This window comes from Drosophila subobscura, chromosome A, assembly GCF_008121235.1.
Source record: "Drosophila subobscura isolate 14011-0131.10 chromosome A, UCBerk_Dsub_1.0, whole genome shotgun sequence".
NCBI classification, from domain to species: domain Eukaryota; kingdom Metazoa; phylum Arthropoda; class Insecta; order Diptera; family Drosophilidae; genus Drosophila; species Drosophila subobscura.
Window position 1 is genome coordinate 17,614,896 of NC_048530.1, and position 15,035 is coordinate 17,629,930.

Below are 15,035 nucleotides of genomic sequence, written 5' to 3' on the forward strand. Positions count from 1 at the left end.
TTGGGCGTCTATTTAGCTAGTTGGTTGATAGTTGTGGCTAATAAGTTATGCACTTTGATGTTGGGTTGCTGCTGTGATTAGATTTCGATACAACACGAGGGTGAGGGGCAGAAAGGTATGCGTATGAGTCTGGTCTGGTTAAGGAACATGTTAAATGGACTACAAATATTTACAGAGGGTAGAGTCCCTCCTAGGGATTGCTTCTTTTTTGTTTTGTTTTTAGTTTTTTCTTATTTTCTGGGTGTATACATTCTTCGTACAAATCGAAATTGCTCTTGACTTCCTATATGGAATACATACTATAATCATGTATATAATAGGTATATGCTTGTATATATCTGTGTATATAGTTGTATAATGTGAACGTTTAACATTGAAAGGGGCGTGGCATATAGATAGGTAGCTGGATATACGGATACATATCTCAATGTACAAACATTATTGCTTTCAACTATTGCGCAAAGGAATTTCTATATATGCATAAGACTCGGATATAGGTCGATATAATTGTCTATATATATCTTTTGATTTCGATTCTAAACAAGGATAGTAATGTAAACAAAAAGGAAAGAGAATACAAAAGGAAGGAGATTAGAATAAATTAGAGCTAGGGTCTTTGAAGATGAAGAAGATTTTCGCTGAGGCCAAACACTTATACGTATAAGACTTTTGAACACTTTCGTTTGCTTTGCCCGTCTCCGTCTGTCTGTCTCAATCACATGTCCACGGCGCCTTATCCATCCATCGGTTACCATTTCTGCTGCTTTTTGCTGTTGCTGGAGCCACTGGAGCTCCTGGCCATGCATCCCCATTCCCATCCGCATTCGTATCCGTATCCGCATCCGCATACAAGCTGGCATACGAGCCGCTCGCCGAGTATGCCCTGCGACCCGCTCCTCTCATTCCCCCCACCGTTGTGGCGGTGTTCAAGTTGCCTCGAGGTGTAGGCATCGACATTGGTGCCTGGTCCCCCATTGATGCATCGAGAACGGAGGCAGCGGAGGCATCACCGGCGCCGCCGGCATCGTCATCGAAGCCATACCAGCATCACATGACCATGATTTGCAGCGCCACTCATTGATCTATGGTGCGATAGATGCGTCTCTGCGGCTCGGGGGTGTAGTGGATGCGGGTGCGGAAGTGCTGCGGTGATCCCGGAACGCTCTCAGAGCCGCGTCGCGGTGGCGGCAACGGCGGCGATGCCGACACATATCTAAAAGGGAAGAGAATAGCATTAACACGGCTTAGAGCAGGCCAACAATCGACAGGAAAATACGCACCGTCTGTGGAGCAGGGGGGAGCCCGGCGGCTGTCCGCTCAGCTCTAGCAGATTCTTGCGCAGCAGCAACGGTGACTGGCCGCGATTGTAGCGCGGCGGCGGATCCGGACTCCGATGCCTGCGATCTAGACCGGCCAGAATGTGCGGACTGGGCGGTGTGCTTATGCTGCCACCGCCGACGCCACCAGGACCACCTGCACCACCGCTGCCATAACGCCGCAGAAAGCCAGCGCTGCTGCCCAGCGGCTCTGTGGTGGGAGATGTGCTCTGGCTGGTGTTGCTGCTGCTGCTGGCCGCTGAGAGGGTGCGATAATAGTAGGCCTTGCCGCCACCGCCGCCATTGTTTACGACACTCCTGTAGGCTGGCGGCTGTACCTGCGACTGCATCTGCATCTGTGGCTGCACTGGACTCGACATGGACTCCATAGGTTGTTGCTGCTGGTGCTGGTGCTGGTACTGGTACTGGTTCTGGTTCGGGTTTTGGTTGTGGTGGTGTAGCTGTAACTGTGGCTGTGGCTCACCCATGCTGGCCACCGGTGACGTGGCTGTGGAATTCAATTGAGTTTTAACATAGGTGGCAAACTGTCGCTTCATGGCGCCGGCGAGTGTGTTGAACCAGCCTGATGCAACGATGATTGATGGTTGTTTGATTGATTGATGGATTGATTGATTTGTGGGAGGCAGTGCAATGATTATGGCGTGCGTTTTGTGTGCGGTGTTGTGGTGCATGGAGGTGCAGTGCGCGTGTGGAGAAAAAATAAACAAAGAGAGAAAGGACGAAACGAAAATGTAAATGCAATCGAAAAGATTTTCCCCCAAAGCTCAAGCTCAAAGCAAACCCAAAAGCGGCAGCCAAAAGATGAAGATATGAGGCGGTGGCGCATCACTCACCCGCATCGTGTTGCTCCTTCCCGTCCAGGCTGCTGCTGCTCGCCCCACTGCTCGAGCTCTGGCCCAAAAGTTGTCGGCGAGCATAAAGCTTACTCAACTTGCTGGCCACCATCGATCCGCCACCGCCTACGCCTCCTCCTCCTCCACCGACATACTCCATCTGTGGATGCGGCTGCTGCGGCTGCTGCTGCTGCTGGTACAGGGGCTGATCTTGCGATCTGGGACTGGTGGCCGCCTCCGCCGTCGTTAGGGGCAGCGGCTGGTATTGCAGCTGCTCCGCACTGCCCACCCCAAAGTGTCCGGCCGCCGCCACAGCCGCAGTCGTCGCGATTCCGGGTGGCGATTGGCTGGCGAGGGGAGCTGCAATCTGCGAGCACGTTGACTGCGTGGACGACTGACTAGATGTGGAGTGCGTCGAGGGCGGTGGCGGCACGTAGTTGCTGTGGAATGGGTTCGTGCTGGTACCGCCGACTGGCTGCTGCTGCCGCTGCTGCTGGTACCGCTCGGCGGCCTCCTTCTCCCGAAGCTGGTTCTGCTGATGGTAGAAACGTTGCAGCACTGAAACGACAAAGGGAGAGCTAGAGATTTATCCACAGATTCGATTAAAAATTCTCTTATCAAATATTACCTATGGGGCTTTGATTCCCAGATTGCAGACGCTGTGGTTGTTGCTGCTGCTGTAGTTGGCAGTTGAGCTGCAAAGTTACCGGCGATCCTGTTGGGGCTGCCACTGCCACTGCCGCCTGTGTTTGTATCTCTGTGGGAAATGGCCTGCGCTGCAGCGATGGGGAGGGTGAGGATAGGCCCAGGGTCAGGGTGTTTGCATTCAAATTCACATTCACATTACTACTACTATCACAGCTGTCGTAGGCTAAGGGATTATCCGCTGGCAGCCGCCAATGTGGCGTGCTGGGTGCTGTCGCTGGCGCTGTTGTTGCCATTGCTGCTACCGTTATATCCATGGTTGTTGTTGTTGTTGTGGTTGTTGTGGTTGTTTGGTTGTTGTGCGGCAGTGTTGTAGTTCCTGTTGATTTTGTTGCTGCTGCTGTTGGTGTTGCAGTTGGTGTCGTCGATGCTGACGCTGACGATGTTCCATGGTGTTTCTTTTGGCTAAAGGGCGATGTCGTCAGATTGCGTAGAATCGATTGGCCTGCAAGTACAAAACGCAAGAGAATGAGGAACAGATAAGATAAGGAACGAGTCTCCCTGCGATTAGACTATTCTTTGATGTTCTTTGGCAAAGCCCAGACTAATTCGCTTACTGCTTAGACTCCAGACTTAGACTATACCCACCAATGCTGCTGAACATCGACTCCTTCTTGGGGCTCTCATCGTTGTATTTGTAGTGCTGCTGCTGCTGATAATGATGAGGGTTTCCGTTGCTCAGCTTCCGCTGCATAAAGGGCGACTTGCGATAGAGTTTGTTGATGTCGCTGATACCGCCAGGCGGCGACAGTGGGCTGGCACTGATACCACCACCACCACTGGGCGGCGACAATGGGCTGGCACTTATCCCACTGGCCGGCGACATTGGGCTGGCACTGCTGCTGCCGCTCCTGCTCCCACCACTGTGGCCGAAGCAATTTGTGCCTGTGCCTGTGCCTATGGCTGTTCCTGCTCCTGTTGTTGCTCCTATCGTTGTTGTTGTTGTTTGAGGTAGTTGTGTGGCTGATTGTATGAAATACTGCGACTTCTGTTGCTGCTGCGCCTGTGGTTGCTGGTAGCTGGGTATCTGCGTGGGTTTTATTGTCTTCTGTGGATTCGTGGTGCTCGCCGACGCTTGGTACGTTATTGCCGCTCTGCCGTATTTGGTTGAGGCTGCCGATCCTGATGCGACAGCTGCTACTCCCGATCCAGGCCCTCCTGCTGCACCGCTTCCAGATGTTGCCGCTGTTGCTGCTGGTGTTTTTGTTGTTGCGGTTGGTCTGCAATTATCATAGAATTCATATTAATCGTTGAAGTCATGGGTAACACAATATCCATGTCGATTTGGGAAATCGATCAATAAATGAGAGGAAAACACTCAGTTGGAGGAATGGGAGGAGTTGGAGTGGAGTGGAGGGGTGTGGAGTGGAGTGGAGTGGATGGTAAGGATGGGACGCATATACTTATATGTACATAAATATGTACAAACATATATGTATTCACAGCAACACATAAAACATACATTTAGGTATACATATAGAAATGATTCTTGGTGTGTGTGTGTGTGTGGGTGTGTATGTGTTTGTATATACAATTTCTGTGTATGTGTGTGTGTATGCTTGTGTGGAACAGAATTCAAGCGAGAGAATGATGGAGCCAGCGAGAGAGAGAAATAGCTACAGCGAGTGAGCAATAGCGGGATGCCAGACTGGGAAGCTGCCAGACAGGTACACAGGTAGACAGGCATAGAGATGCCAACTCGTTACAGCATCGGCAGGATAACTGCTTGCTGCTTGACTTTACATATGTACAATACTTTTTGCATATTTACATGATCGAAATTGAAAGGGAAAGCGAATATGGAGCGTGGTGCAGCAGATCCCAAATATTGTACGACACAAAATTAAGCACTATTCAACAAATCGAAATTACCTTCTTTGATGTGCATGTAGCATGAGCTTTGTGGAAACTTTTGATAAATTAAAACAAAAATAGAAAACAATTCAAATCAAAACCGAAACCGAAACTGAAAAGTTAATGAAAGCCAGGCAAAAGTCATGCGAGCGACATGCAAATAAACAAGTCCAAGAAATCAACAAATCTCCAATCAAATAATATAATGGAGGGCAAACATCGGTCTAGCCGAAGCTTCAGATACCCCAGCAGTTCGAATTGCCTTTGAAACCAAAGCGTTCCCATGATTGTTCAAAAAATGATATGCAGATGCACGATAGGCATTTTGTTCCATTAGATTTAAGAATTAGATCTTTGATAAACCAATTATGATTAGGTGTCGGTGAGGATTCCTACGGCAAATGGTATTATGTGCTGCACCTGATCAACTTTATTGCTCAGAAGCCTGAGATTAAATTTGTAGCTGCAAGGGTATTCGTTGGTTAATGAAATGTTAGTCAAGCTTATGATATAATGATACAGAGTGGAATGGATGGATACATACAGGATATATACAGCAAATGAAAACTATAACTAGACGGCTAATAATGGTAATAATAAACTCATCGTACTTACTGAATTTTACTTTTGATTGGGGAGGAGTTTTTTGTATGGTCTTGAGTAGTTATGTTCTTGGTATTATCATAATATATAGTAAATATATATATAAGTATAGGTTTATATCTGCATATAGATTGGTATTGGTATCGGTATTGATTGCTTGCTTGCCAGTTCTTTATACATATATATATAGTATTTTATATATACTATGGATGCTGTTTTGCTTTTTGGGTGGTTTATGTGGTTTGGGTTTTTAATGTTTGGCTTTCTTTATGGGTTGCTTGGTTGTCTTCTGCATTTTCGATTTTATTTTCTTTTATAATTTGTCGTTATAGTTATCGCATTATTTTCTCATTTTCAATTGCTTTGTTTTTATATTTGTATTTGTATTGGTATTGGTTTTTTTTTTTGTTTTTTTGTTTGTTTAATTTTGTATTTTAGAAATGGTATTAGGAATTAGGTAACCTACAAAAAATGGTAATAAAAAGATGGTAAAAAAAGGAAAATAAAAACACTGCGCACACACACACTTTAAAATGAGATTCTTCAACAATTAAACGTAAAATAGTATCACAACAATTGGAAGGAACAAATAAAAGTTTGTAAATATTTCGTAATAAGGTTCTAAGGTTATTTTTTGGTCTGATTCTACTGGGCAGAGTATTACTAATATTGTATGCATGTACATAGGTAGATCTAGTACCAGTTGGAGCATAGACGGATAGATATAGGGTATGCATAGGACAGACTTTACAGTGAAGTAATGGGTACGGGTACCCCAGTGGGGCATGCACTTTCCAAAGCTTAACACAACCATTTTGATATCGGACACCCGTTCTACAGTGCGTTTCGAGATTTTTTCATATTATTTGAAACTAAAAATAATTATCCGATTTCAAAGATTTTTATCTGAATAGATTTAAAAACTTTGTTTTATTGTACTTTATATTTAATACCTATATCTTTTGTCCGAAAACGCAGAGCAGATCATAAAACATATTCATAGATTTTAGTTGAAAGTTTGGAGAAAAAAAACATTCTTGCTATGCCTCTAGGCTCTAGGATTCTAGAAGAACAAATTCTTTATTGCGATAATTGCTATTTTGTGTAGGGTGTGAGAAACGAAGAGAGGTGTCTCAAAGAAAACATGCCAAAATCATAAACAACAAAGGAGAGAGCGATAAGTAGGAGGAGCGAAAAGAGGAAAGTTCCTTAGCCTGGAGATGAACTAAAAACGAGACTTTGTAGTCTTTGTGGTGTGGTTTAATTGATTAAAACGAAAAGTAAAGGAAACAAGCAATTGGAATTTAGTTGCTAGCATTAGAAATTAGAATTTAAAAGTTAAATATTTAGATTTTTTGTGTTAGGCAGTAGTTTGTCCTGCGCTTAGGTACTGTTGATCCTTTCTCCTACCTTCTAGCAGGATCGAATGCTTCCCAGATACGGACTGAACAAGCACAGAAAACAGAAAACGGAAACGGAAAAGATACGCGCAGATTACGCTCAACAGAGACACAGAAAGAGACAGAGAGAGATCTATACAGAACAACCTCATCGTCCGCGGATTGTACATATTTTTGTGGTTGTATTTTTTGGGGGAACTGTGGGGTTTGTTTTTTCGTGTTTTCAAGAGGGGGCTACCCGGTCTCCTCACCTCTTCAGCGTGGGATCGCCATTGACGCGCAGCCGCTTGCCGGCCGACTCCATGACCATCTGAAACCAATTTGGAACATCTACTTTGGCTATTTCATAGTTCCTTATGAATGGCTGCACCAGGAGCTCCGGATACTTGGGTCGATCCTGATGGTTCTTTGTGAGGCTGCAACGAAACTTTTTTTTAAATTTTGTTGCTTAAAAAAGAGAACCAAGGGCACGCACCACTTGATGACAAAATCGTGGAACTCATGACTAAAATTGAAGCCCTCGCCGCTCGGCAGGCAGGGTGGCTCCGAGTCCAGTACCTTGGTGAGCACCTCAAAGTCCGTGTTGCAGCCTTCGTAGGGGGATCGCGCAGTGGCTAGCTCGACGAGCGTAATGCCCAGCGACCAGACATCGGCGCGTATGTCATACTTTGGTTTCTTTGGATCAATGCGCTCCGGCTAAAAGGAAGCAATAAAGGAATATCAATAAGTACGCACAGTGCTCGGCCCGGCCCGGCCAGTATACCCACCGCCATGTACGCCGCACAGCCAGCCGAGCGCGTGTTGGCCTTGGAGTCCACCAGACGACCGCTGATCCCAAAGTCGCAGAGCTTGATGTTGCCACGCTCGTCGATCAGTATGTTCGAGGGCTTCACGTCCCGATGGATAACCCCGTGCTTGTCCTTCAGATACGACAGGGCGTTGACCGTCTGTGGGGTGTGGAATCGGGTGATCAATTAGGGGGAAATCAGTCAAAAAGTAGAGCCAGCCGCCCACTTACCGCCACTGTGACCTTGCCGAGAATGCATTCCGGCACCGGCTTCTTGGAGAGTTTGAGCAGCTTGTCGAAGCACATCGACATCAGTTCCATGCAGATCCACACGTCCGGGTCGCGCACGAAGCAACCGAGGCACTTGACAATGTATTTGCAGTCGTGAGACTTGAGCACCACATCCAGATCCATCAGGATGCGCTTGTTCTCCTCCGCATTGCCCGTGCGCCGCATCTGCTTCACGGCAATGACTGTATCGCTGGAGACATGAAGCATCTTCACCACATTGCCGCTGGTCCCATTCCCCAGATCGCCCAGGTGCTGCAGATCGTGGATGTCCGTCGGGTACTGCCGCCCGTTTATGTTCAGCTTGCCCGTCTGGGCCATAATGATCTTTAGCTTCTTGTCCGTCTCCGTTTCCGAAGGATGCAATTGTGTTGGCAGCGACAGGATCATAGGTCGCCGATACAAGCCAGCGTCGGCTGCAAAAAAATAAAAGTGATGTAAAAGATTTATATTAAATAATAGTTTATGGGGTGCAACAAATAGGAAGATCTCCTGTCGACAGTAGACATGAATGTGTCTCGCTTATGGCAACAAATTAACGCACAAATACAAAGTAAATATGTCCACAAAGCACATCCGTCTATGGGAAATCCTTCATACGACAACGTTTCTTATCGACAACAAAGCTCTCCATTCGAATGTTCGATTGGGAGACTACGATAATAATAATGTACTTCCCAATGCCAATAACAACAATGGCAAAAAAAAACAACAGTTCCCTCAAACTGTAAACACAAATAATCCCTAAATAAACATACACAAACACACACGCACGCACACAATCAAATACAAACTTAAGAAACTGTTTTAAAGTCAAGCGAACTACTATTTCGCACGGTGGGTGTAACTTCTCATTCGCCGCACAATTATTTTGGAGTTATTTCTTATTTGTGGAGACCCTGGAGAGGACAAAACGCTTTGATAACCACGGTTCAACCTCCATCAATATGAAATACTACAATAATTAGTTTACAAGCTCATAAATTATAAAAACACTATCAAGACGTTGAGCAACTAGTGTTGGAAGGGCGATACATTAACGGCATCGAACGTAAAGAAAATGTTCTTTTATTTTTCCTATGTACATGAGACATATTACATATGTAAATTCACGGGAGAGAAGCTTTCCATGACGACGGAATTTAGCTACTCCAAATTCCAGTTTACATCGAAATTGTTCCACTGTGCGCCTTTAACGATCTCCCATTTACGAGTTTCAAAGTAATGATCTGAGAGAGGGTGGGTGGAAGAGAGAGCAGGGGTCGCCAGCCACGCTAACAAAGCGAGAGACAGCGCGAGGAGCCACAGTTGGCTTTGTGTGAGGTGTGAGCGAGAGCGGAAGAGTTCTAGTAGCTTCTTCCCGCCACTTACTCCCTTATCCAATGACAAAGACAATTCAAAGTGAAACAACAATTAGCAATAACAAGAAGCAACAAAAGCAGGGCATAAACAAATACCGTTATGTGTAAACGAAAGAGGCGACACACATGAAATCCATAACAATCGACTGTGGTCGACTATTGTGAAGGAAGGGAGAGGAGTGGAGAGGGAAAGAAGAAACGAGAGAGCAGAGCGGCTCGGCGTATCATGAAATTTACTCCGGAAATGCCAAAAAAATAACCAATAACATACCTATTCACAGAGAGAGAAAGAGTGAACGAGCAAGCAACGAAGGAGAGAACACATATGTACACACACAGAAAGCATGGGCTGATGAAAATCCAATACGAATGCGGTGAGGGAGGATAACGCATGGATGGGGGGTGGTGGGTGTCACTGAGGGATGGGATGGCTGTAGCTGGACGGACAAACAGCAAGTGTTTTTTTTGTTTTGCTATATATGGAATAAGATACCGAACATATGTACATTGGCACATAAGTATATGCAGTCTTGCGTGTGTTTGTGTGTGTGTTTACCGAAAACAAGTTTTGCTTTGCTTTTGGTTTTCGCTCTTGGGGCCCGGCCAGTCGAGCGACCGACCGCCCCAGACACCTCTTATCTATGCAATCGTCAAACGCCATGAGAGGAGGAGGAGATAGACAGGAGGGTGAGGACACAGTCCCGTTATGCAGTCCCGGAATCGATAGCATATGCCCCCTTTGTCAACAGGGGCAAATCAACTGCTTATAAGAAGAAACAAGCAATATTTCTTATCAGAACACAAACATGCACTCACACGCAGGCACACAGCTTATTGAGACTCCTACCCTTACTCCCCTCTGAACCAAAGATACTTACACAGCGGCAGGTTCGGTGTGGGACGCGGACTCCTGTTGGTGGGCGGTATAAAGGTGCCGCCATAGACGCCCGCTGGCTGAGGAACTGGTGGCGCGGGTCGAGAGGCTATGCTGATATGCGGCCCAACTGTGGTGGAGGTGGCGGCAATGGTAGCCGGTGAGGGGGCAGCTGCCGGTGCTGGTTGGACACGCGCCAGCGATGAGGAGCCTCCGCTGACGCCGCTGCTGCCGCCGCGCGGCCTCGATAAGACAATTTGTTCATGGGATTCGTTCTGCGCCTGCAAGGCAGCCTCCAGCGACTGCAGTCGACTGCCAATCGTCTCGAATTCGATGGAGGACATTGTTACGGTTCTTTTCGGGATGCTCTTCTCTTCCCGCTCTCTTCTCTTTTATCAGCACGAGAGCGGTGGCGGCGGATGAGCGGAGCAGGTCCTGGGGTCTTCGATTTTTCGTACTGGAGCGGCAGCGGTGGCGGCGGCGGTCTGCAGAACACACACACACACGCACACACTAAGCGCGCGCGCGAGTGTGAGTGTCTCTTGGGCTTTTTCCTGTATTCTGCCTTTCCCACTCTTTCACTATATTTTTGGTCGAGGGGTGGGGGCGGTGCACACGCGCTTTTGCACAAATAATTAACTGTTGTTGCCGAAACAAAAACAAAATTCACAAAAAGAAAACAGCGACAGCGGCGAGAAAGAGAGAGAGACAGAGAGAGCGAGGCACGCACTCACTCACACAGCACTACACAACAACAACAACAGCAGCTCGCGATTTTTTTCTTTTTTTTCGATTGGCACACGACGGCGACGACGTTTAAGGGTTTTTGTCGCGAGGAATCACAACGGTGCGTTATTTACCGATTATGATTTGCCGCGGGCAGCGGTCACATTCGCACTATTATTACACCTTATTTGCTTGATTTATTGCTTGGAATCGTATCTAAAATCTATAAAACGACGAACTGGCTGAGCAGCAACAACGATAACAGAGTGGCCAGAAATGGGCTAAAGCGTAATGCGACAATACGCTAGTGCGTTTCTGCAGTGAAATACTGAAAATCCAACTATCGATAAGTGGATTTGAAAATCGTTATACAAATAAACAACCATGCTGACAACCCTAAGCACACTCTCCTCTCTTTCGTGATCAAGAAGGTAACGAAACAACATATCGCTTTAATACCCTTACTGAGATACCTGCAACTGAATGTCCCACAATGGTAGATATTCTAGGTGTTTGGTATAGGTAAGAAAACAGGAAATAACTTTGAGTAAAGTGGTCAACAATAGGAGAAGCCACCCTGCCATTACATTAAGTTAGGGTATGATTGTATTTTGGCGAATTCTATTGCCGCATATCGCATTAGAGTAGCGATATTTTTTTTGTAAATCGATAAGCTGGAAGTTGAAGCCAAAGAATAACTCGAATCAACAGAAAAATAGAGTCGAATTGCCCAGAACACAGAGATATTTTTGCGTTGATAATACATTCGACAATATTGCTCATATTTTCTGGCACCTGCATATAAAAAAGCACCATCAACAAAATCTATTTATCGATATATTGTGTACCAATATATATCTAACATCGCTAATTGTTTTTGACGAGGACGAGGAATACGCGAGGAAAAGTAAGAAAATCGCAGAGTAGCGCGAGAAAAACAGGAAAAGTGCAAAACGGAAAAGCGCGGCCACAAAGTCAAACCACAGCGCGGCATTTTCACAGAGTTTGCATTCAATTCAGACGCGCAGCGAACGTGCCTTTCCACGAACACGGATCAGGTTATTTTGACCAAATGTGGTAAAAATAGCAGACAGCAGAAGCAGAGAAGCAGCAGCCACTGCCGCCGCCGCCGCGCCGTCGTCGTCGTCGCCGACTCCCAAACTCCAGAAAAGCCCACAAATTCGCATCCAAATCCAAATCCCCCTCCCTCCTTCGCCACAAACGCACGCACACAAGCACACGGTCACACGCACACTGATATCCGTGCAATAGCAAGGGGGAAAATCTTTGCGGAAAAGTGCAACAACAACAACACACACACACACACGTAGAACCGAAGAGAGACCGCAGCCGCAATGTCACGACCACGTCCGCGCCCCCAACCCATCAGTATCCACCGCGAGCCGGAACAAGCTCTGTAAGTGCACAGAAGCCGTAGCCCGTAACCCCGTAACCCCTGGTATAATCCATGAAATTCACTTCTGACTTTTGCCTTTTGCAGTGTCCCGCCACGGAACTTGGACTCACGCGCCACCATCCAGATCGGCGACCAGACCTTCGACATAGATGCCGACAGCCTGGAGCGAATCTGTGATCTGGGACGGGGCGCCTATGGCATTGTGGAGAAGATGCGCCATCGCCAGACGGACACAGTGCTGGCGGTGAAGCGTATACCGATGACCGTCAACATACGGGAGCAGCATCGTCTGGTCATGGACCTGGACATATCGATGCGCTCCAGCGACTGCCCCTACACGGTGCACTTCTATGGGGCGATGTATCGCGAGGGCGATGTCTGGATTTGCATGGAGGTGATGAGCACCAGCCTGGACAAATTCTATCCGAAGGTCTTCAAGCATGAACTGCGCATGGAGGAGAGTGTGCTGGGAAAGGTACATAAGTGGTGCGGTGCAGTGCTGTGCGTTCTTTTCTCACCGCGCCCCCCGGTCTTTTCTCTACTCACAACAGATTGCAATGAGCGTGGTCAGTGCTCTCCATTATTTGCACGCCCAACTGAAGGTCATCCACAGGGATGTGAAGCCATCGAACATACTGATCAATCGCGCCGGCCAGGTGAAGATCTGTGACTTTGGCATCTCTGGTAAGCAGACAGCTAGCTCTCTGGCATTATGTTTTTTTCTATTCGAATCTCACCCGATATCAGGCTATCTGGTGGACTCCATTGCCAAGACCATTGATGCCGGCTGCAAGCCGTACATGGCACCCGAACGCATCGATCCACAAGGTAATCCAGCACAGTACGACATACGCTCCGACGTGTGGTCGCTGGGCATAAGCATGATTGAAATGGCCACCGGCCGCTATCCGTACGACAATTGGCGGACGCCTTTCGAGCAATTGCGACAGGTAAATCCCTGCCCTGAAGACTGTCTTCAATCTCGCTGTAATTGGTAATTGATAATCGGTAATTGGGGTTTTGCAGGTGGTTGAGGATGATCCACCCAGGCTGCCGGCGGGTACATTCTCGCCTGAATTCGAAGACTTCATTGCCACCAGCCTGCAGAAGGAGTATATGGCGAGGCCCAACTACGAGCAGCTGCTGAAGCACAGCTTCATTGTCGAGCATCTGCAGCGCAATACGGACATTTCTGAGTTTGTTGCCAGGATACTGGATTTGCCCGACGAGCAGCAGCAGCAGCAACTGAAGCCGCAGAAGTAGAAGCCCCCACATACCCGCAGTAGAGTCTCTTCCCGTGTAAATTGCCGCCGTCTTCTTTCTAGCATGCATTTCGTACATGTGTGTGTGTGTGTATGCGTGTGTTTTGTGTGTTTTGTGTGTTTGTGTGTGTGTGTGTTGTGTGTGCGTGTTGTGTCTCTGGAACTACAAAGAAACGAAAAATCAAAACAAAAAAATGAAAAGCAGAAAAGCAAAAACCAGCAGCCCACATGGAAAACATTATATAATTCTAGTTTGTAAGTGAAAACCAAAAGCAAAAGCAAACGAGCAGAAGCCGAAGCCGAAACGACGACGAAATACTTTACGGGCCGTCCTAGCCGCCCCGCCCACCCACATACCGCCCGCTCTACGCTCCAACAATGCCTATTTAGCACTACGCTCAAAGCCAAACCGTGCCTCCCGTCAGCTGTCAGCTACCAGCTATCAGGCGCTGTTAGTTAGTTAGTTGCTGTTGCTGCTAAATCTATATCTTATATGTATATGTATACACCACACTATATATTAATCAATTTGTACTACTACTAAGAGTTATCCAAAAGAAAGTGAAAGCAAGAGAGAGAGAGAGAGCCATGGAAAACTTTCAGGGAGTAAAGTGGGAGTGGGACTGGAACTGGAACTGGGAGGATTGCGAGTGCAGACGTAATAATGGTAGTTGTCTAACATATAAGCCATACGCGGATTATAGCTAATTAATGTTTAAACATCTCCTGTAATTACTTGTTGATTTTTTTAATAATGTATAACGATAACGATCTAAATGTACAAGAGAGTGAGAGTGTGTGAGAGAAGAGAGCGCGCGCAGAGCGGCAAGAATTCAATTAATTCGAGATGTACGATGTACGATATACAATGTATGCCCTGCCCCATGCCCCATGCCCCAGCAATCAATCAATCAAGCAATTAATTAACATTTACATTTACATTTACCTTAACAACGAATGCGCTGGCTCTAAAACAATCAATTGTATTACTGGCTCTGAATGGTTCCTCCCTTGGAGATAACCTACAAATAAAATTGTGCTAGGAAGCCAGCTTCGGCATGCCGAAGCCGATGTCTCTATAAACCCTTTTTCATTTTGCAACAAGATCGAGAGATCCCTGCAATCGGAATGCGGTCTTTGCCTCCCCCGACATGTCTTCCGATATCTTTTGTAACTTTATGGTTGCTGTACTTGCTGTAGAAAGTTTTCCCTAGGAAGAAATATCTGGCATGGTAGCTAAGGTATATTGTGTGCTTCAAGACCGATTTGCTTGTCTTCCCCCCGATAGCCCATATGGAACATATGGAAGCATTTCTTGTTTGTAGCAAGGCCTTCCGTTTTCTAACCCCCCATGTCAGGATGTACTTGTTAATTTCCTCATCTTAATTAATCATACTTTAATCTCCGATATATTTAAGACATTTTTCGTGTATACATTTTGATGCAACATGAAATATAACTACAATGTTTTTGGGTGTGTGTGTGAGAGCTTTCTCTCTCTTATTTCCGTTGAATAACAGCAACTGCAATCGATCGCATGCTCCCTCAGCTGCTATCGATATACAGCTAGGGATGCACTTTTCTAAAT

General features: G+C 46.6%; 2 protein-coding genes across 4 annotated transcripts; one reads left to right on the top strand and one right to left on the bottom strand.

Moving 5' to 3' along the window:
- Window positions 1-238: 238 nt before the first annotated feature.
- LOC117892104 (dual specificity mitogen-activated protein kinase kinase hemipterous) lies at window positions 239-11,046 on the bottom strand. Of its 3 annotated transcripts, none has more exons than XM_034799254.1 (10): window positions 10,047-11,046; window positions 7,751-8,223; window positions 7,500-7,679; window positions 7,208-7,428; window positions 6,984-7,148; window positions 3,464-4,095; window positions 2,799-3,320; window positions 2,171-2,728; window positions 1,281-1,824; window positions 239-1,213 (listed from the first exon to the last, which is right to left on the bottom strand). In XM_034799254.1, exons 1-10 carry the CDS (start codon window positions 10,384-10,386, stop codon window positions 1,075-1,077), a joined length of 3,774 nt encoding a protein of 1,257 aa, XP_034655145.1. In that variant the 5' UTR covers window positions 10,387-11,046; the 3' UTR covers window positions 239-1,074. The 3 variants fall into 3 exon arrangements, with proteins under 3 accessions (XP_034655145.1, XP_034654416.1, XP_034655965.1); XM_034798525.1 differs by having other exon boundaries at window positions 1,281-1,899; XM_034800074.1 differs by lacking the exons at window positions 6,984-7,148; window positions 7,208-7,428; window positions 7,500-7,679; window positions 7,751-8,223; window positions 10,047-11,046 and adding an exon at window positions 5,345-5,490 and having other exon boundaries at window positions 1,281-1,899.
- A 589-nt stretch (window positions 11,047-11,635) lies between these two features.
- LOC117894033 (dual specificity mitogen-activated protein kinase kinase 6) lies at window positions 11,636-14,530 on the top strand. The gene is made up of 5 exons (XM_034801276.1): window positions 11,636-12,185; window positions 12,270-12,660; window positions 12,737-12,869; window positions 12,933-13,135; window positions 13,212-14,530. The coding sequence occupies exons 1-5, from the start codon at window positions 12,124-12,126 to the stop codon at window positions 13,446-13,448; spliced, it is 1,026 nt and encodes a 341-aa protein (XP_034657167.1). The 5' UTR covers window positions 11,636-12,123; the 3' UTR covers window positions 13,449-14,530.
- The last annotated feature ends 505 nt before the right edge of the window (window positions 14,531-15,035 follow it).